Source organism: Ambystoma mexicanum, chromosome 3q, assembly GCF_040938575.1.
Source record: "Ambystoma mexicanum isolate Mex_15411 chromosome 3q, UKY_AmexF1_1, whole genome shotgun sequence".
NCBI classification, from domain to species: Eukaryota; Metazoa; Chordata; class Amphibia; order Caudata; family Ambystomatidae; genus Ambystoma; species Ambystoma mexicanum.
In genome coordinates, this window is record NC_090926.1 from 184,687,334 (window position 1) to 184,710,738 (window position 23,405).

Consider the following 23,405-nt stretch of genomic DNA (forward strand, 5'->3'; position numbering starts at 1 on the left):
ATCGAGGAGCGGGAGTTGGCAATGGCCGCCATCACGTCTCTCAGGGAGAGGGCGGTCTCGTCCTCGGGGGGGGTGTCTGTGGTGTGTGGGTCTGCGAGGCATGCGCCTGTGCCACCCCATTTTGGTCCATCTTGCTTTGCGTAGAGGCTTTTTTCAATTTGTATTTGCCCATCCATCGCTGGTTTCGTGTTGGTATTTAGTCCCAGTGGCCGCAGGTTTCACGGGATTGTGTGCACCGGGGAGGACCCGGGGCGCACTGTGGATCGGGTAGTTCAGGGTGTGCCGCGGCAGTCCCGGTCAGACGAGTTCTTCATTCGAAGTCTCCCGCAGGTGTGGCTCTGAGAGGGGCTTCCACCTCGGGTTCACCGGTGTGTGGGTTCGGGCTGGTGCCTGGGGGCACTCACCAGGCTCGCTGGATGTTGCGGTAAGGGAGTCTTCCCGGCTCGGCAGTCGAGCCGCAGGGCCTCCGAGTGGCAGGGCCACGATCCCGCACGGGGGTTGACTCCTCGTGGGCCAGCTCTCCACCCCATCCCTGCTGTTATCACGGGGGCAGAGATGGTCTGGCGCTTTCCCGTCAAGTCTGCTTGCAGTACCGTCGCTCCCCGCAGCCTGACAGGCCCCGAACTGCACTACGCGCTGGCGGTGCCATCTTGGGAGCGCGGGAGCCCTCTCCGCTTCGCTCTTCACTCACCTCGGGTTCGCTCTTGGGGCTCCGGTTTTTCCTGAATTTTGCATCCGATGGTGCCCCAGTGCATCAGCTATCGATGCAGGTATCGGAAGTGTGTAGAACTCTCAGGAATCAGGCTATAAAAGACAGGATATTTGCAGCGGCCACAGAGCCGATCGAACTAAAGTCTGCTCCATTGCGCTGCTGGCCACGCCCCCATCTGACTCATATCTTGACGACCTGTCAAGTGTCCAAGGTTGGTTAGTACGATGCCAACCTATCAAAATCTGTAGTGTCATGCCGCCCATCAAATCATATCCCAACCAATCCCCTAGCGAATAGATGATGTAGTTTTACCTTTATCACATTAAGGGTGGTATCAGGTGGGGCCATCAAATAGGTCTAGCCCACTTAAATGCTTAATCCCTATGTGATTTATATGTAGCCACATCCCTTAACCAATCCTTGTAGGTTTCGTAAATTGTGATGATGTTATGACGCCATTTATGATGCATTCATGGTACTTAAAGGGTTGTTTTGTATTTGCTCTTCCAGAGCCTCAAGATTTTAATGCTTTTGTGCTGTGCCTGCTTTATTTGGATGATCATAAAGCTGGGTTTTGCCTTGCACTTTGTCCATCTCGTCATTGAGTCTGGGTTGGATTGACTCCAGTTCCTCTGGAATGCCCAGGACTTTTGGGCCCACCTTCACACTTCCCATGTCAAGAGATGCGGCCTATGGGCAGCACTCAAAGCGCAAACTAATTGCAATTGCTTAAAAACCTTTGGAGAATCTTACCCTAAATCCTTTATCTCATTATTGTGCTGCTTTTTAAGCTTGTGATTACAGAGCTCGCAAGTTTAAAGAAGGCCATCCAGTACTGCTTTTTCCCTTTGGGCCATGAAACCTGTTTTTTCTTTTCCTTTTGAAATTCAGGACAACTACAAGTTCCAGAATTCCATGCAAAAACAGGACTGGATGACCTTGTCATGCTAGATATCACTATGTGAAAAGTAAACTCCCTATTTTTTTATATTGGGGGATCAATTCTCAAATGGGAGTATAGAAACTATATAGACATAGAACAGAGAAATGATTACCCCTCTCTACAAAAAGCCTGAAAATTCAAGACTGGTGCAGTTTTTACATTGTATTTAGCAAACAGATAGACACATGTAATACGTTATGATGACTTAATTGAAACATGATCCTCCAGGAAATAGAGAAAACAATAATATTCAGACAAATTATCCTATGCTAGGCCATGGGAAACTTGAGAGCTCTGTGATTCCTGCCTCCCTGTCACATCAACAGAGTTAGACCTTTGAGCTCAGATTGCAATGCTATCAGTGAGCTGAAGCGTACTTCATGAAAGCATTTTGATTTGCCTCTGTCTGCAAACCAATGGGTAAGGTGGCATATTGTGATTGCCCATTACCACGTTTCCTCTGCATCCCTACACTCCTGTCTCTAAAACAGGGCAAACTGAAAATAAATGGAGCTGCAGTAAATATATTTTACGAAGGTTATGGGAAATGCAAGGACATGGCATGTGGCCACTCAAAAAGCAGACACTAAGAAAGGTGTACATAGGCCGAAACAAACTAGGAATGGAGCGCACAACATGCAGCAAACACATTTGCATTTAATGATCAAATAATCAAGGATGTGGAAGTATTCGCCTTTTGAAATCTGCCACTATGCAAATGTCCCAGTTGGCACAGTATTAACTCTGGTTACAAATTAATAATTCTCTTTCGAAAATGTATATTGTGCCTTTTCTTACCCATAATTCACAAAATGGTTGGACCAATAATTACCACATACATCTATGTAATGAAGGTCATGAGTGAATAAGATATTTTGATATTTCATTGGATGCATCTTATGTTTTAAGAAACAAAGTGAAGGCCACTTAATAAATGGTTAGATATAAAGAATACATTCGCTCAATAGAGGTAAAGATTGTGAGTAATGGGCACTGTCTGTTTAAAGCGGCTCATAGGCAATCACAAATCAGAACATTTTCTTTTACCCAGAAAATATGTCTGCATCGGCACATTTTAAGGCAGGGAATCTACCTTATATAATAGTCAAATGAAATTGCATTACTTTACAGATCTCATACTGCCCCAGGTCAGGAGTGAGTATTATGAGAAAGCCAGAATAAACAGTTGGCTTTATCAATGCTTGTTTTTAACAACACTTCAGTGGAAGGGGCAGATATAAATCAAGGGGCTGAAAGCACACTCGGTTAAGATATTTTTATTACACCAGTTGCACATTTTACAACTGCAATTAATCAATTAACTTTTCGGCAGACAGCTTAGAAATAATACTGGCAAGCCAAAGTTTGATAGTATTGCTTGTTAAAGATAGAATAAAGAGATACCAGGAGGATGTGTTTTGTGGGCGGTAATGGCCATAGGAATTAGTATGGTGATGGGCAGTCGATGTATTTGTATATATTTATTTGAATAGCATTTTACGCCAAAGCGCTGAACAGAAATAAAGAAAAATGGTACATCAAAAAACTATTAATACATTCCTATAGAAGAATGTGAAGTCATAGTAGTTAATTGGAGAGCTCAAGATAGGAATAATGTCTTCAAGGTAGTTTGAAAGCTACAGGGAGAGGTAGAAGAACGAATAGGTAAAGGAAGGTAGTTCCAATGCTTGGGGGCAAGCAAAGTGAAGGAGCGAAAATGTGAAGAAGCGTGGGGAGGGGACCATGGATACAATTGAAAACAATGGAAAGAAAATTAATCAAAGGCAGGATTCCAAGGAATAAGACATAGGGAACGAAGAGATAGAAGAACGAGGAGGGAGAGAAAACAGAAGACAAACAGAATAATTACACACAGATCGAAGAGGGGCAAGGCCAAGAAGAGCAGAACAATAGTCAAAGTGAGAGAATAGCAGGCAGGAAAGAAGAAGCTTAGTGGCGTGAAAAGAGAGATACAGATGTTGAAGACATCATAGTGGCAGGAACGAGCAATCGAAGAAATGTGAAGGGAAAAAGTGAGGGAGGGGTCAGAAATGACACCAAGGTATTACGCAGATGGGGAGATAGGGAGCAGGGAAATGAAAGAGAGAGGAGGGAGAAAGGGTGTAGAGGTAGCGGGAAAGAAAATAACCTCTGTTTTAGAAGGATTAAGATGGAGAAAGTGAGGCGACACCCAAGACTGAACTGCAAACAGACAGAGCCAGTGGAGTGTAATGTATTGGAGAAAGAGGAAAAGGAAAAAAAGATTTGGGTGAGTTAGCATAAAGATAGAAAGAAACAAATGAAAGCAGAAAGTGGAATGGTGTAAATCAAGAAATGTAAAGGACCTAGGACAGACCATTGGGGGAGCCCAACAAGGAGGGGACAAGAGGGAGGGGTTTGGCCAGCCCAGGTAACAGAGTAAGAACAGTTTGAGAAATAGGAGTGAAACAAGTTAAAATGGGTGGGTAAATAATCAAGCAACACCTACAATTCATGTGTCCCTCCTCACATGCCATCTCCCTTCTAGCTGTACTCTAATGCAATAGTTTTGGCTTATAGCTGGTGCTTCAGCGCCAACTTATAGCCAACATTAGCAATGAGGCAGATCTCACCACTAGAAAGCAGTTAACAAGCAATGCTAATTTTTGGAGACAAGGGAAACAATGCAAGTGAAGATAAATAAACGGTTTAATGAGACTGCGCCATGTGGATACGTCGTGTTGAGAAACCAAGCCTGTGGTAGGAGGGTTTTTCAGGCCTGCTACTGATGTAGCATCCTCAGAAGCCAGCCTTAGTTGCTTTCCAAGGTTTGCAGAAAGCCTAACCAAACTCTAACTGGTAGAGTGGCTGAGCAATAAGGATTATTCTAAGAACACCAGAGCACGGGTTTAGAGTACAATTAAAACACACAATAGTCGCCATCTAATAGATCAGACAGGCAAGTATTACAAGTATACTTACTTATCTAACAGATGCATCAAGCTGAGAATATTAAAAGTAAGACAAATCGTGTATAAATAAATACATATACACATCATAACATAAGTGTCCAAATGGGACACCAATCACAGTTTAGATCAAAAAGATAGATATTCACTATTACACAAGTTAAAATGGGATTGGGGGGGGTTCTAGAGTTGTCATCAGGCTTATAAAATCTTAAGACACGCCAATATCTCAGACAGTCTAAAATTATTCTAAGTATCACTGTTCTACAAGATTTCAAAGTAAGTACGCTTTTGATGCTACTTGGAGTGCAAGGGGGGAGTTTGGAACTGTTGCCCATGTTCTCACATAAGATTCAATTGGAGCACAATGGTATAAAGTGTGGTTGGTATAGTGTGTGATAAGGAGGCATAAAATTCACTCAGACGCCTTGAAATGGTCCAAGGGGTTTTATTAATTCCTTTGTGGGACCTATGGCTGTATCTCTCTCTCTTCTCATCGGGTTAGCCCCCTCCATAACCAGGGCTTCCATAAACTGAGATTAGTACTAGAAAACAGTAACCCAGATACCTCTGGGTTTTGTGAGCTATACAAATGACAAATAAATACACCCCTACTGTCTAAATTCGTATTCCTCATCTAAAGGTGTTTCCACTAAATGCAAGCTACCTCACTCCCTTAGGGACTTTCTACCTTTCTCTCGGCACTCACCTGCAGTTAGTGCGTTAAGGGAATGGGACATTGTGCCTTGAATCCACTCTGTTGGAGTCATATGTGATCAATTACATTCACTTTCACATTACCCTGCTACTCTGTTTCTTCCTCCTGTCTAATCCCTCACCAACTTTCTGTCTCTCACGTGTTTCACTTCGCCTTCGTACCTCCACCCTTTGAAGTTACTACCATTCCTTCTCTCACGCTATTGCAACTATTCCGCCTCTTCTGCTTTTGCTACTCTTCGACACCCACTACTACCACTATTCTCCTCCAACCACTCAGATTAATCTCCTCCACCCACTCACACTACTATCCTCCAACCACTAACAGTACTCTCCTCCAACCACTAATACTACTCTCACACTACTCCAACTGACTAACATTCACGTCACAGCCACTCCCTAACATGTGTTTGCCCCACAATCGTGTCCCATACATGCACATTCATACAAGGAGCCACCATCTCCTCTTCTCCAATGCAAACCGCTGCTTTTCCGTCCTACCGGCTTGGCCTTCCTCCACATTCACCGCTGACCTCACCCTCCCAACTCAAACTTCATGTTTCCTGGTTTTTGTTTAAATCTCCCTCCCTCTGTCCCCATTGGCCCACTAGCCCTAGCCAACATATGGCTCTTTTTTCCTTCTGGGAGGGGTTTGTGTGTTTGGGAGGTTTGAAATACAGACTTATGCCCCACCCTCTTTTCTTCCTCGGATGGTCCAGGGATTCTCCCGTTCTCTTCTAAATGCGCTTGGGCTGGAATGCTGAAGGAGGCGTGTCACCTCCTTCATGGAGTCCTATGCTGGTCCCCACCACCACCTCAGGTGTTTCCAGCCTTTTCCTGGTTCATCGGCAGTGTGGCATAGGCGTATCTGCTCCTCTGCTTCCGAGCTCAGGAGGGACAGAACAGCTGTCTCGTGGCTATGGAGGAGTGGGTGAAATTCCTTTCCAGGAGGCAGCTACCAACCCCAGGTGTCTAAGGGACCCCAAACAGGATTCCTAGGTCCAGAGTCCACCACCAAAGGTAAGGCAAGTTTAGCTGCTGGTAGGACTTTATGCCCTATTGTAGCCAATATGTTTGGTGTGCCCGGTATTCAACCAACAGCAACAAACCTCAACCATGAAGACCAATGATTCCAGGTAAATCAGGGCCATTGTAGATGACTGTTCTCACTGTGGGTTGCTGGATTGGGGGTCCTAGAGTTGAAAGTGCAAAGTTGGCGCCTTTGAACAGCTGGAATCAGGGGTTCTGGCCTCATACTGCAACCGTACGGATCTTGGACTACCAGGCTGCACTTAAGGCTGTTAAAGTCAAAGGACCACTGTTGCAGCATCCAAGAAGAAAGAATTATTTGGCAGAGGAGAAAGCAGTTTTTGTGACTCAGCAAGGGTCAGTCAGCAATGACGGAGGTGGATGCAGGACCTCAGATCCAGCAAGTCCTCTGTACCTGGTGGAGAGCAACAATGTGCAGCACAAAGAGCTACACAAGGTACAGGCACAGACAAGTCCTCACTACCGAAAGTGCAGGTGAGCGATACTCCCACAGATGTTGGGCCCTTCAAGGGGATGTTCAACAAAGTGCAGGTGCGGAACCAGTTGTTCCCAATGACTCATGGGAGAGAGACAATGTGCAGGCCTCCTCTGGTTCATAACTTCACTTTCCAGGAGTTGACTTTGGTACTACTTCCCACAGCAACATCTTCCAGGCATCCCTCTGTGGCCTCTTTTGCTTCAGTCCCTCGGGTCCAGTGGTCGACCTACTAAATGGTTGCAGATTCCCTCCTGGCATACATAATCTAGGGATGGGATGGCCTCAGCCCACCTATCTGAGGACCTGCAACATTCAAATTCTGAATGCCTATCCAGTCATGGATATCCAACTCAGCCACAGTGATGACCTCACTCTGGCTTGGATGTGGATTAGGGTGTCTAAGTCTCCCTGCCAAAATCCCAACCAGTTTCTAGCACACAAAGGCTACTTATTGGGCCCTGGCCAGAGCCCACAAAGAAAAGGACTATATATTGTTATTTCCTACACCTGCCCAGGAGGAAAAGGGTTAACAAAGACAGCAAGCAAAAAAAGACAGAGCTTAAACAATGAGGTTAGCCATTTTGGTCATTATAATGGTAAAGTGGTAATCATACAGTAATAAAGTGAAGATGCACAGGAATAGATCCAGAAAATGTCAGAATAAGGTAGCACTGCCACCTACCCGTCTTGGCTTTGGTTAAGGGAAAGATTCCCTTATAGTAAAAAAGTGGGAATAGGATTCCCTTGCACTACTGCCCATAAGTGAGGTATCAGTGCTGCACAATAGACAGTCAGCATATATACTGGCGTTCCCATTAAAAGAGATGGGAAATGTGCAAAAAGAAAAAGCTTTCTTAAAACACAAACAACAACTTAACCACAAGACCACATTACACGCATATTGCTTCATCAATGTGAAGGATGAAAGGATGAGTTGTTGACCCCAAATGAAAACAATCATAATTCCAAATATCTTTGAAATTTCTAAACAGCTGATGCCAGCTCTCACCCAACACTTTTCATAATGCCTTCTTGATCTGAAGCTTGTCTGATCCTTACCTTAGTAGATGGTGGATGCAAATGAGCCAAGACTTTGTAAACGTTCCAGTTGTTTTGAAAACTCCTGAAGAAAAAAAAGAGCCATGAAAGATTTTTTACATATGTGTTCTATTGGTAATCAGTCCGCAAAGCACCAGCATTTTTAGCCTGCTTAACAATGTTTTTCTTTCTCAGTGTTCATCTTTTCATAACCAACATGTTGGTGTAGTCATCAGAGAATTGCTTGCACGAGTAACTTATCAGGTACTTGCAGTGTGTAAATCTTGACATTCAGCTACACCAAAATACATTAAGATTTTAATGCATTTCTAATAGACAGAAATCAAATGTGGATACAAATTAGCAAATGTAATTATATAAAGGACCAAATTAAACATTATGAAATAACCAAGCCTTTGTTTGGTATCTCACAAATAAATGGTTATTGGGCAGTGAATGCTCATACTCTACATTCGTTGTAAGAGTGGGTTATGAGCATGGCAAATTTGCATTCCTGCATACTGCCCCTCCTGAATGTTATTACAATGATTTCAAGGTATACAAGCTGCCCAGATCACCATTTCTCTTGCTTGTGAGTCTGTTTTGGAGCACATTCCCTTCTGTTTCATGTCCATTCCCTCCACTTTGGCTGGCTGGCCCCTCCAGGATAATCTTACGGTGCACTGGTGTTCAGTTTTGTTGGCATATGACCTGAAGGTTTTCCTCCCTGCTCCTCAGTCCTGTGTAGTGGCCTAACTGTGTCATAAAGCGCTGTTCAAAGGGTGTCATAGCCTCATGGTAGCAGTTAAAGCAGATTATAGCGTAATTATTTCCTGGAATTCACAAGGTCACTTCCAACATTTTAATGGCTCTACTTGCCGCCAAGAAACTTGGTTACGGGAGGGTCCCGTGATAGACGGATTTGAAATCGATCATACTCCTGCACTTAATGGAAATAAGGGAGGTCCCTATGGTGGTCTTATTATAGCCATTCATTTAAATTTGAATATGAAACGTTTTAAATGACATTTTTTTATATCATGACATACTAACCATAAGAGTAACCTGGCTTGATGAGGGGGCAAGACGACATTACGACTGGCTTATATTGAATGTTTATTGGAATCCTAATAGTTCTCGCACTGAACCCTTTCTTAAATGTTTGGGGAACATCATAGCCAATTGGCTTGAAAATTACCCAACGCTGATTTGAATTGCTGGAGACACCAATTGTAATTGTTTTGCAAGAGCTACAGCTTTGTATTCCAGAGAGGATGATCATCCTGACCCAAACATTAAAGGTATGGGTTGGAATTGTTTAGTGAGATTGAGAAACCTTTATAGGTTTAATGGCAATATTGCCCAAGATAAACCTACTAGAACTACGTGGAGAAGAGGTGCACTAATTACACTCAAGATTATGGGCCTGATCACGACTTTGGCGGTAACGCCGGCGGTATTACCGCCAGCGGTATTAGCCCTACCGCCAGATTTAAGGGTTACCGCCAAAGTCGTGATGAGGCCCTATGCCTTCACCACTTGTTTCTTCTTTGATAGATATATGCCTTTTGCTGTTATTGATAATAGCTATTGATCATTTGTATATACAATTGACCTTAAGTTTAGAAATTGGACGTAGTCCAGCTGTACAACCTTTAACTAATCTGGTATTGACATCTTCAAAATCAAGAGTAATCTGGAACGAGAGGACGATAGGATGTGCTAATAAAAGGAAAAACAACATTTTAAAAAGTACTGATTTAAACAAGATGATCAACTAGTTTGAGGCCACAAAATATTAGAGGTCGCTCTGGATCAGGTCTCAGAATATGCTGCCAGAAATACCCTATAGAAAAACAGCACTAGTCACTCTCGAATACATGTTTAAAGTGAGAGCCTCTCTGAGAAAAAAAAGAGAATTTAGGAGAAATCTTAGACTTAGTTGAAAAGTCTGCAGTGGCAGTTATTTGACATACAATGTATAAAAAAAGCACAAACAGGCTTTCAAAAATGGGGTTAAGTCCCACACCTATTCTTATCCAACGAGACTCTGAAAGGATATTCATGTTTTAGCCACTAAGCAACATAATAGTTTCGGGGATTTGGTTAATACACAAGACTTCCATCATATTAGTTAGTAGATTAATCCTATCTCAGAGGTTTTGAGGACACAACATTATGCACAATTGCACTCCCTTCCAGAATGGAATCACAATCAGAATTCCACCTAACGGATAGAGACAGGCCTTGGCAACTGATCAATGAACAGGAAGACATCCTTAGTCTAATCAATAAAGTCAGTAAATTGTGAGCGAATGGACTTGATGGTCTATCGAAAATGGTGTTGAAGGATGACACAGAGTTGTAGGCTCACATTCTGAATCAACTCTTTAAACATATCAACTCAAATAGAATATTCTCCAACACTTGGAGCACAGCTTTTGTTGTTCCGATCTTTATTTATTTATTTATTGGTTATTTGTTAGACGCTTATACAACAAATGCAGGTGATCGACAAAATCCCACCAACTATTGCCCCATAGCTTTGTTGGACACCTACAGTAAAATCTGTGCATCTCTACTTCTAAGAAAGCTAGAGGCATGATTTGAGACTACTGGTAATTGGTAAACAATCATCTCTATCCAAGAAAACCATATATATGGAGCTAATAGATTGGTCTATGGAGTTCGACAAGGTGTACGTGGCTAAACTGTGGGAGCAAATGAGCACTTGGGGCTCTCCTAAATCTATACTTCATATACTAGCCACCATCCATGAAAACACAGAAGTCCAAGTTAAACTTGATAGTGAAGGCTTCTTAAAGGAACCAATTGCCACTTATCGAGGACTACGACAAGGGTGCATGCTTGCCTCAGCCCTCCTTAACTTACACATAGTGCATCTAACGTCTTCCCTCCTCGATTAGGAGCCCTAGCAATTCAACGTCTAGCCTATGCAGACAGGTTTAACCTGTTCGACCAGACCCTGATAGGACTACAGCGTTCAATCAATTCCGTCACAACGTTTGCCAAGGACCTGGATCTCGAAACTCCCATAAAACAAAAATTCTCATTACCTCTGGGAAGAGGGCATTTAAATCAATGAAATACAAATGGTCCCTTAATAACTCAATTCTAGAAGTAATGAATAGCTGGAAATACTTGGGTTTCCAGTTAAAAAACAAATACAATGCAAAGTCAGAACGGAAAGACATGGGTCCCGAGATCGTCTCTTTGGCTGTACAAATGGTGAAGATTAAACAGCAAGTCTGGGAACATTTTGTTAATGCCTACTATTACATTTTACAAAGCAAAGGTTTTTCCTATACTGGCATATGATGCTGAATTTAGAGATCCTAGTTTCTTATAGTTGACTGTTGAAGGGCAATTGTGGCGCAGGCTTTTACATCTTCCACCAGGTGTCCCTGTATCCATCATAAGGTTCAAAAGTGCTCTTATATCATTGAAGACCCTAGTGGAATAGAGGTTTTTATATAGAAACCTTGTGTTACCAGCTCCTAATTCTCCATTTAAAGATTTGTGTGTCCTCACAGGTCAGGGTACTTATTAGAGCTCCGAATAAATGGAGTGTGCAAAGACGTTTTTGGGAAAATAAATGCAAAATGCAATTGAAGAGGATTTCATTCTGTATCTGCAGAAAATAAAAAAAAGCTTTGGCTTCTTGATTGGACTAAAACAATCAAAGAGAAAAATTAGTACAAATTCCACTCCCAACTGATATTGAAAAGTTGAATTATTTGCCAAATTACCTAAAAACTTTTGCAAATACGATCCATGGAGGCCTTTTTAAAAACAATTATGGTTTAACCTTCTAACGATCAGGGAAATTCTTGGTGCCAAAATAAAGTGGTCGATTATCTCTAGAGCAGGGGTCTGCAACCTTTGGCTCTCTAGATGTTTTGGACTACAAATCCCATGATCCCTCCCCTTTGTATTTGTTAGCTGGGGCAGATGGGAGTTGTAGTCTAAAACATCTGGAGAGGGTGGGACAGGAATGGTATTAAGAGAGACAAAAAAGGGTTTGTTTGAAAACCTTTATTTACTAAGGCTTTTTTTGGGTTGGTGTAATGCCAAACTGGCCCTTACTCTAAAGGGGCGGTTCCCTTAACTGATGTTTATAATGGGCGTCGTTGTCTAGCGGTCCAAAATAAAAGTCTGCCTTTTTTCTGAACCTATGCTTGCCCTCACTCTATGCAAAAATGTTATAGGGATTCTTTCAAAAATAAGAAAACAGTGGTTCAACAAAAATGGGAACCAGTGTTGATTCCAGGTGGTCTTCGTACCAGGCGTTGGTTGGTCAATGTCAAACAATAGAGCTGTTCGTAGGACCTTCTTCTAGCTAACAAAGTTCTTAATTTCTCTGGAGTGCCCTTCCCCACATTTAAGTTTAGTCAAACTCCAAAATACCATGAAAAGAAACATGTATCACAGTTCCTTATGCAAGCTTCTTGGGGTTCCCTTCCCCAAGCTTCAAACCTCATAACAACAGAACCAAAATGTCAAGTCTTCAGGCATCTTGAGCTTCCCTTCCCCAAGCTCAGGCCCCTTTCAACTCTTAAACACAAAGTAACTCTTTATCGGGATATACTCTGATTTCTTAAAATTCCAATTGTTAAAAACACATCACTCTTGGATTATGGTTTACTCAACAGTTCTTTCATACACTGTTTCTTCTTGGGGTAGGTCCAGAGTTTTCGAGAACGCCAGGCTCTTGGCTTTTCCTAGGCGTGACCACTCTGACCCTGTTGCCCCTCCCTTGGTTTTTGTTTCTTTCACTTTATCTTCGTGCCTCTTGCACCTTCTTGCTTTGTTTATGCATCTGCACCTTTTGTTTAATTTGCTCCTCTTTTCTATTCACTTGTCCTCTCATGACTCTCTTGTGACTCTCTTGCACCTTCCTGCTTTGTTTATGCATCTGCACCTTTTGTTTAATTTGCTCCTCTTTTCCAGAATCACTTGTCCTCTCGTGACTCTCTCGTGCACTCTCACACTTTCCTTTCTTTCACTTTGCTTCTTTCTATCTGCTTTACTCCTCTTGACCCACTTGCCGACTTTACTTTCAACTCGCTTTCAACTTTTATTTCAGGCCGCTTGCCTGCTTTCAGTTCTGCTTGCTTTCTGTCCTTTTTGCTTCTGTGCTGCTTTCGCGCATCTTTACCTTTGTACTGTTTTCTTCCTTTTACTTTCTTGCTCACTATTTTTGCTTTCAGCTTTTCGCTTCGTGCTACTTTCAAATCTGACTTGAACTCTAGCTCTCTTTCTTTTCCCAGCTCCAGCTACCCGCATGCTCCAGAGTTTCTCTCTCTCATGCGGAACTCACCGGGTAGCAAAGTGCTGGCAAGCGGTTTGGTCAGCATGCTGTGGGTCGAGGTTAGTGTCTCACCACCTGATACCCTTGGGCCTAGCACACGGGCCAAGGGAACAAGCACTACCAGCAGCGTCCCAGCTGCCTTCCTCCAGCCTGCAGGAGGCACGGCTCCTCCAGCACGCTGCAGCCCGCTGTGCACATCAGGCTAGAGTTCCAGTATGTCGCGCTTCTTGGCTTCTCAAGTCCTCTGTGCTTCCCCAGCTCGCTCATTCACCTGATCATGACCGCACATTATACAGGGAACCAAATTGTTAAGTGGAATCAGGTGGAAACGGTCAGTATTGGGTGTCTGACACTGCCTGACTATCAATGGGTCAGTGTGAGTGTTTTTTACAGTCGGTTGCCCTTGCTTTCTCCATGTTATTCCTAGGGGTAATCTTCATGGATCTCAGTAGCTTCCTCCTCGTCTCAGTATTTCTCAAGATTGGGGAGGGGGAGATGAGGTGTGATTGTAAACACCCCACAAAGGATGAAGGAGAGTAGGTTAAGGTGTCTTTTGGACTAGGAAAATATGATGTCTCACCTGAGGGCTTTCTCCTCCCAATCCCCCGTGACCCTCCACCCAGGTGATCCTCCCTTGCTTGTCCAGCCCCAGGGTTGGGATCCAAACGCGATGGCCCTTCCCTGGCCACCTGAATGGAATATCCCAAGGAAGTGGTTGGGAGAACACCATCAGGTTTCTCGCAAGAGCCAAAGTTTGCATATCCCTGCTCTAGATACTGTAGTTTGTGCAAAATAGAGGGGAAAGTAGAGACCATGAGACATCTATTGGTAGAATGTCCTAATATGTTGAACAGAGGGGGAAAGTATTTCTCCAAATATGCTCACAGTTTTCAGTCTATGCATACTAATCATTTCGGATATAGAATGTTAAATGGTACTCATACCTCTCTTATTTTAGCTGCTAATTTGTGTATACATGCGGCATTAGGTGATCGGGATGACCAAGGGGGAAAGAAATGTTGTTAATATGAATGGGTATGTGCTTTGTAGACATATGTATGGTTAGAAACTGACAAGCTGCTGTATGGTGTTATTAGTTCTTGACTTTGACTGAATTCATCATTTTCTAAATATTGTACGTTTTAGCTGATGAAGACAATCTCTGGGGAAATGTCTATAAATATGAACTAACTTGTGACTTTAGATATTTGTATATGAGGAATTAAGAAAAAAAACGTAAGTTCTTTTCTTCCTCTTCTACTAATATTTTGCAAACGTTTGTAATAAACCCTAAACAAATAAATAAAAACATACAAAATAATAAATACAAATGATAAGAATATGAGAGCGCTGTTGTATAAGGGCTGTCTGCGGCTGGAGACTCTGCGCTTCCCGTGCTATACTGGTGAAATACAGAGGATTTTCGTGACTATTGCAGTGACTTTCGTTTGAAATTGTAACTAAGTGCAGTTGTCCCCCCCACACTGCCGCCCACATTGCCCATAATCCATTTAAACCGGAAATCTCGCGCTTTATGCGCGTGCGCTTTTGTGAAAGCGCTGTTGCATAAGGGCTGTCTGCGGCTGGAGAATCTGCGCTTCCCGTGCTATCCTGGTGAAATACGGAGGATTTTCGGTATGGACTGAACCCACGAGAAGCCAATTCAGCTCACCAACTACAGTGACTTTTATTTGCTAACGCTCACCTTTTATTTTGCAGTGACTATTGCAGTGACTTTCGTTTGAAATTTTAACTAAGTGTGGTTGTCCCCGCCCACACTGCCGCCCACATTGCCCATAATCCATTTAAACCGGAAATCTCACGCTTTATACGCGCGCGTTTTTGTGAAAGCACTGTTGTATAAGGGCTGTCTGCGGCTGTCTCGGGCTGCTTGAGGACTGAAGAGGCCACAGGTTTTGATCTACAAATTATGCAGCGTGTACTTCCAATGCCGAAAACAGGTATGCCCCCTATAAAAACAGTAAAGGGTAACTTATGAAACTCATGTGTCTCAGCTCATCATAGCCAAAGACTTATATCTAAGGCAACAAGCTCTACCCCAATAAGTCAGCATACACCTAAAACAAAGAAACTTATATCGAAGGTGGAAGTCATACCCGACATTCGTAAGTACTGTAAAGATTTTTCTCCAGTATTGGAGGTACAGTCAGACCTGGCAACTGCGACATGTGAGCCTTTTTTAGCACCTGTGCTACACACAATACCACTATCGGCTGCTCTGCAAAGTTTCACTGCAATAAGTGATCCCGCGGCTATTATAGTGGATATTCCACCCGTGGTTGTGCAACCTTCGCCGTCCGATAGTGTGATGTTGAATAATGTATGAGGTATGTGAATGTCCCGAGACCTTAGCTCCAGTGTTGCTAGCGACACAAACAACAGAAGAACAGGTGGTCATTGAGATAGATGCGCCTAGCGTTAGCCATGAAGATGATAGTATACATCAAAATGTATCTAGGTCTCCAGTTATGTTTCCAGACACTACACATTCCTCTATTAATTCAATAGCCTCCTTTGCGGCCCCCACTCCCTGTAATTTAAAGAATGCAGGGGAGGTATTTAAGAACTACCAACCTGACCCAATGACAAAAGTGCTGGAAGTGACATTTACCACAATGAATCTAGCTCTTCAAACGATGACAAAATTGTTTGAATCTCTAGAAGGTAAAATGTCTATGCAGCACACACAGATGGAATAAATACTTCGATGGCAGGCGGAGACGTCTGCGCTGTTACAGAATAGAAATTGTTACAGAATAGAAATTGTGACAGAATCTTGTCAAACTGTGCCAAATTTGGTAAAAGAGATGGACACGTTTAGTGTCATACCGTACATACATGGGCCAATCCATGAAGTGCGTGAGAAACCTAAACACCCTAATTCACTGAACGCCCAGGAAACAATGACACATCAATCGGAATTGAAACTTAGTTGTGCCATTATAGAGTCAGAATCAGATTAATTGATTCCATCTAATGACAATGATTTTAAAAAAAATCAGCATATACCATTAACTACGAGTTTATCAAATCAAAGTAAATTACCAAAAAATCAAAAAGCAACTCCAAAGAATAATGGCTCCAACTCCAAACAATTTTTTAAAGCATTATCTATGCCAAAACCAGTAAAAAATACTATTTTGCTCTCTAAAGCCATCTCAAAAAAATATCAAAAACTGGATAAGACAAAAAAATCAGTGCCTCTTTGTGAGCACGACGTGGGCAGAGTTATTACTTCCTATGCCCCATTAGACCATTTGGTTGAAGTGGCAGAGAACCAAAATAAACAAAACAAACAAATTGCTCAAAAAAATAATACAATGCAGTCTGTTGATAATACAGCTCTAAAACGAAGAGAAATTCGAGAAGCGGTGGACGCTTATATGGCAGAACAACTATCCAACAAAACCCCTTCTAGTAGTCACTCTCTGGGTACTCCAAAGACTGCGATAATTCAAATGTGTGGTGATCGCACCAAACAAATTCCTACACAGCAGGACAAAAATGAGCTGCTACCGTGCAATTTAGATACTTGTAGATCTACCACAGTGCAAAAAACAAGTATAAGCAAATTACCAAAAAAGTAAACTGAGCTTGAACTTAATCTCTGGCTGCAGAATGGTAACATGAGTGCTCAAGCACCGATGAGTTCATTGCAAGCAATACAACTCCTACAGACAGCGCTTGCAGGTCTTCTACCAATAGAAGCCGAAGAGTCTGAACCTAAATCTAATGTTGAGAAACCAGTATCATCTCAAGCCAAATTATTTCCAACTTGCATAAAGTGACCAGCGGCATATGCACTGATTATATCGTGCCGTCAAGCACCATTTCCACACTATGATATCAACAGACATACTGTTTTAGCAATATTTTCTGATGTCCCTCAACTAGAGGATATATTGTCCACCGACATTGCACTAGTTGAATTTGCCAAAAACAAACTATCCACTACAGTGAAACTCTGGATGGAATCGAGAGTAGTGCAAAACACAATATGGTTGGCGAAAGAGGCACTTTACAATTTGGGTTTTGATATTACAACAGAGGATCTACAGGAACCCATCCCAAGTATAAAACACGCCATGCGTAGTAACAGACCATGCAAGGCCTTTAGCCAAGAGCAAACGGTGTCTGAAGAGAAGCCAAGTAATAATCAGTACATGTCTTCTCATACACAGAACTAACTAGGCCCTGAGAATTCATCCGATACATTTGCCTTAATTAGTTGGAACACAAGAGGTTTTAAGCATTTGATTCAAAGCTTTAGTGATCTTGTTAAGTATGATATCATTATGCTCCAAGAAACTTGGTTACAAGTCTTACCAATGATAGATGGTTACAATGTATGTTTAAACTCGGCCCACAAATCTGAAAATGGTTGTCCCACATCAGGTCTTCTAATTGCAATTGCAATTAAAACTGTCCCAGGCACTATTATAGACCCTTGGACCAATCCAAATAGATTTATACAAACAGTCAAGGTTACAACACCAGAGTATTCATTTGCGGTTGTCAACTTGTATTGGAATCCTGCTGGCATAGCAGAAACAAGTTTCATTGAGGATCTAACCGATTAATGCTAATGATCTCCCAAGATAAATCAATATGGTATATCATCACGGGAGGGGATTTGAATTTGAACTGCTTGGGTGTTAAATCTTCGAAGACTTAACCGAGACTTAGAGCTTGGAATCAATTCATAAAATGTCATAACCTTGTGATGCTCAATGATTCGTGTGCCTCTGACATGCCAGCCCAACCTACATGGAGGCGAGCGAAAACAGCAGCTCTGATTGATTATATTTATGTGAGCGCCTCGCTATTCCCCTGTATTGTTGATTTTTGTATTGTGCAATCCAGCTTTAGCGATCATGATAAGTTGACAACAAAATGGACTTCTGGCATACCATCAAGGCCAATAGATATGGCGCATTCCCCAATCTTATTACAAATGCGAGGAGCACCAGACTATAATGTTCAGATAAGCAGCTGTATGAATTCTATGATTATATACAGAATTGTGTGGGGTTGACCAAACAGGGTGAGCTGTCGGACGATTACTATAATGCAATGATGCTCTACTTTCTTGAGGATAAGGGAAGAAAATCGATACCAATGAAACAGTTTTTGCATACTTACAACAATGAATTGAAAAAGCGAAAAACTATGTTTAGGAATGAAAAAAGAAATGCTGTAAAATTACCTATGGTTTTAAGAGGGCCCACACTGATTAGGATTAAGACCCGATATAAAAATTGGTTAAGAGCGAGACGGGCACATTTATATCAGATGGACGGTGAAAATATGCTCAGATTAAAACAATCTAAAAATCTCTCAAGAACGTGGGCAATCATGAATGGTGTTATGAGTGGACCACCAGGGTTTGTCCAGGCTAATAGCGTCATGGAGTCGGATTGGATATCTTATTTCTCTAATCTGTACGCTCAACCAACAAATAATGCAAGTTTGGATACATTCAATTTTCCTACTAAATTCAATTTGGAATTCGATCTCTTGGATATCCAAATATGCATTAAATCTATAAGTCGATCGAGAGCGTGTGGCCCTGATGGACTATCCAATCATACGTTAAGACAGAGTCCTAAGATATGGGCCCAAATCCTTTTTAATATCTTTACTCTGGTGAATGAATCTCAATCAATTCCCCAATCATGGAGACACTCGATAACCGTCCCGATTTACAAAAAGGTTAACCGTCAATCTCCTAATAGCTATCGCCCCATAGCATTACTAGATGCACCGGGGAAGATCTTTACGCGCCTAATCTTAAAAAAACTTAAACATTGGGCCCGGAACAAACATTTGTTGGATCCTTTTCAAGCAGGTTTTGTTACTGGGGTTGGTACCATACCTAATATAATGATCCTGAATATGATCAAGGATAAGTATGCAAAACTTGGCCAACCGATTTAGCTCGCATTTGTTGACTTCAGAATAGCATTTGATTCTGTGGATCGATTACTTCTTTATCAGAAACTAAGGCATTATAATTGCCCAGATACCCTACTAGCTCTAATTGGGCTGCTCCACTCAAATACTTATATGCAAGTGAGATTGACACTAAATGGCATACTTTCTGCCTATATTCGTACACAGAGAGGATTAAAACAGGGATGCATTCTAGCGTCAACACTGTTCAATCTTTTTATCTTAGACATTAGTCTTGTCTTTTTACATATACTGTGTGACGCTCCCAAATTGGGTACCCATCTAATCAATTATCTGCTTTATGCAGATGATCTCATTCTCTTATCCAAAACACCCAGTGGATTACAAAATATGTTGAACGCACTAAACTTGTATACATCAAAAAACAACTTGGTGATTAATACGGCTAAGACGCAAGTACTAGTCTGTAAACCTAAAACGCGGTTGAAGGTCAACTCTTATCAATGGTATTTGGGAAGCGAACAACTTGAAATAGTCAACATGTATAAATACCTGGGTGTTATGATCTCCAACTCTCTAAAAAAAAATGATAATGAGATTGGAATCACTCAGAAATTTCTCCCTCTGATCGCTCAGGCGAGGTCTTTGATGTATAAATATGCGAAGTTCTCTTACTCCCATATACTGTTATATTACAAACAGAAAGTGATTCCGATTCTCGCATATGGGGCCGAAACAACATTACCAAAACAGCGTAATTTTTGGGATGGGCTAGAATCTAAGTTCTGGAAAAAAATCCTGAGTCTTCCTATGTCTATGTCGAAAGCAATACTACGGTTTGAATTGGGTTTGACATCTATGTTTTCACAAGATCAATTGAAAAGATGTGCGCTTTTCAGAAAATGCCTGCTAAATATTGGCGCGACTAATGTATTTGGAATATTAGCTTCTTATCTGGCAACCACAAATGATTCCTTCTCCAAGACATGGATGCAGAATATTTTAAATATTCTTGCAGATTCCGATATTTCTCTAGATATTTTGCTTGATAATCCTGTTAGAGCAAAATTGAAGCTATTCCAAATGGATTGGATTGTAACGATTGAGGAATGCTCCAGAATGAGACATTTTGATATAACCTTATTTGGTCATAAAAAATTGGGAACCATGGCTAGCTATTTAAAAAAATATCCATCGCCGTATATGCGCAATCAATATTTACGCTTTAGATGTAACCTTTGGCATACAAGATCAGTCTTGGCAAGAAGAAAACTAATACCAGAGAATGAAAACTATTGTAGATGGTGTAGAGTACAAGCCCAAAAAGAAACCTTGAAGCATTGTATAATAGAATGTCCAAATCTTAGTGACTTGCGAAAGAAATATTTCTCCAGAATCACTTCTGGATTACTCCCTATGAATCAGTCTGAAGCTTGGACATGGTTATCCTCGACCACTAAAGTATCGGTACAAATTGCTACTATTCAATTTCTGAATGAATTGTTTAAATCTGAAGATGATTGAATAATAGTATGAAAAATAGACACTGATATTGAACGAAAAGGTTACTGCATATATGGTGTATATATGGTGTGGCAAGTATATATTAGATATTTGTTTCCGTTAAGGAAATGCTAAAATGAATTAAGCGGATATAATGAACTAATTTACTATATTGTATAGATATATCGATTTTAAGATGTTTAAGAATATGTATAATGTGATGATGATTATGGGATTTTATGGTAATATATGAAAGGTTCAATGAATTGAACTAACCAAATACATTTTTTTTTAAAAACAATATGAGAGAATGGGGCCAGTCTTCCAGTGCATACAGATGGACAGACATCTCCGACCCTACCCCATTTGGTGGCAGTGGCACACTCACCTCCACTCTTCAGATAATCCAATTAACACATCCTGCACAGGGAGCTCAGCCTATATTTGCTTAGTATAGAAGGCTACGTATCACAACGCTTTAGGACATAGCTGCCTCCACCATTTAGTAGAACCATGGAGCACCTAACAGGACGGACACGCAGTTATGGTATCGCAAAACATTCTTCCCTTGCTGCCTCCCTCGCTCCCTGTGTTCTCGGCATCCATTTCCCACTTTCCCAGGTTTAGACTCCACAGACAAACCTAGGCGCTCCAATAATACTACAGTGGTGATTTGGCACAATATAAAAGCCTATTAACATATAATAAAATCAATTTTGTAGATTCTATACCCTGCTCTTGTCCTACAATGGACACGGCTATTGCTGGTGGAATTAAAAAGTATACGTCTACCCAGAAAGCCTCCCCATACGAACATAGAAAGCACATACAACGTATGATCCTTAAGTGATAATAACCACAGCAAGGGTCCATCCGGCGGGCAACAGCACAAGTTAATGCAACAGCTGCCGCACTGTTACCAGTCGGTATCACCCACCACATTGGGTCTTAACATTATTAGCACCCAGTCCTATAACCTGTTGTGTTTTTTTCTTTTTTACTTTGGTTGGCTCCAAACCAACACCCATGGCGTGTGAACAGGTTAACAAGAATGAACAAAAAAGGTGGTCATCAGAAATTACAAGGGAGTTCAGCTCTTATATAAAGAAAGAGTATGCTTTCTGAGACCATTGTGGGGGCCGGCCCGCAGCGGCCTGTGAGGAGAAAAGTCACAGAAAGCAGCAAGAAGCCACCAGAGAACTCGCCAAGCCGACACCGAGGAGGAGTTGAAAATCAAGGGAGGTGTGTGTGATAAATAGGGCAAAGAGACAAACACATTGAGCATGTGAGTTACCAGCCTAATGAATGATTATGACACAGGGATAAAGACAGTGTTGTCCACTTTCTAACTGGCAGAGATGCACAATACTTCGGTCACCATCACAAGAGAGTCATTTTGGAATGAAGGACCCATGGAAACATCTATAATTTCCTCCATAAGTGGACTACGCATTGGAAGGTTTCCGGCACTGGTTCCTGAACAGACCCTGTTTGCATCTGCTACTTACTCTTCCTTTGACACCCCTTGCGTCAATCACTATCATCGCTATCACACTCTGAGAATAATCCTTTATTTGCTTACCTTGGAGAACTCGACAGAGATTTAACACCAATTGGTATCGTAATCGTTTTCTGAACATGTGCGTGCAGTTACGTCAAGTGTACCTGCACAACTCAAGCCCATGCATGGGGGAAGGTCTTAGGCACACCCCTCGTGGCCACCCTCTGATGTTTTCGTGTCCCTTGCCACTGTGAACTGTATTTCTGTCAGTAAAAAATGGTTGGATTGCAATATACATGTCTGTTGGGTCTTCTCCCGCCGATGCGCCGGCGAGGGAGAATGCACGTGGGGCTCCACAGGCCGAGGCCTGACTGCGGAGCACAAGAAAGGACACACACTCTGCTTGTGGTTTGCCCTGAACTGCCCCTCCTCCTGTGGGGGTGGGGCTTTTATTTAGCACGCCTCACTTCCCGCAAAGCGGTGACTTGAGGCGTACACAACATTCCTCCTTTTTTCCAACAACTTGAAACACAACACACCAAATACAATCATGTCCAACTGATTCAACTTAACTCTACTGTGCATTCTAATCCAGCACCTGTTATACTCCTACCACTCAGTCTTTTAACTCTCGGTGCAGTTCTTAGGGTATAGCGCACACATCTAGGGGCTGCTCCCCCGATCGTGTTTTGTTGTGGCTCACCTGCCTTACTTGGAGACGCCTCCCTAGGTTCCTCTAGCGGTCTGTCTGTCTCGTGCTCCTGGGTCAACTCCTCCTCGGGTTGTTAATACTCATCTTCCGACGGTGACCCTGCTTCCTCCGAGGGCTGCTGGTCCCTGTCAGTCCACATCTGTCGTGGCACTCCCTTGAACCACGATGCGTTCCTGGTGATCTGCCATTGCCCTCGTGTGGCCGTTATCAAGGTTCCTCGCCGTTGAGTTATGATCTAGGGGGCCATATCATATTGGGTGTCCAGTTTCGTTTGAGGGGTTCCTCTTCACTAACACTTGATCACCGACTTGGTGTCTGGATTCCTTTGCATGTCTCTTGGTGCTCATGCACTCATTCGCTGTGATCCTTCTTTGGTGATTGCGCTCACTATCGTATGCATCTGTGCCCCATCTTGGCTGGTGCGGAATGGATGAATTTATCACTGTCCCATACATGACATCTGCCGGTGGTAACCCTGTGGTGCTGTGGGGCGTCACTCTGTAGTTCCTTAGGAATCGATACAGATCCACCCTCCAG

General features: G+C 42.3%; 1 protein-coding gene across 2 annotated transcripts in view; it reads right to left on the reverse strand.

Annotated features, from left to right (window-relative positions):
* LOC138582299 (ATP-dependent 6-phosphofructokinase, muscle type) overlaps positions 1 to 23,405 on the reverse strand; it is a 903,222-nt gene that overhangs the window by 477,954 nt on the left and 401,863 nt on the right. For both annotated transcript variants that reach the window (XM_069653451.1, XM_069653452.1), the window contains one exon: positions 7,908 to 7,971. In XM_069653451.1, coding sequence (XP_069509552.1) covers positions 7,908 to 7,971 — 64 coding nt within the window. The remainder of the gene's footprint in view (positions 1 to 7,907; positions 7,972 to 23,405) is intronic.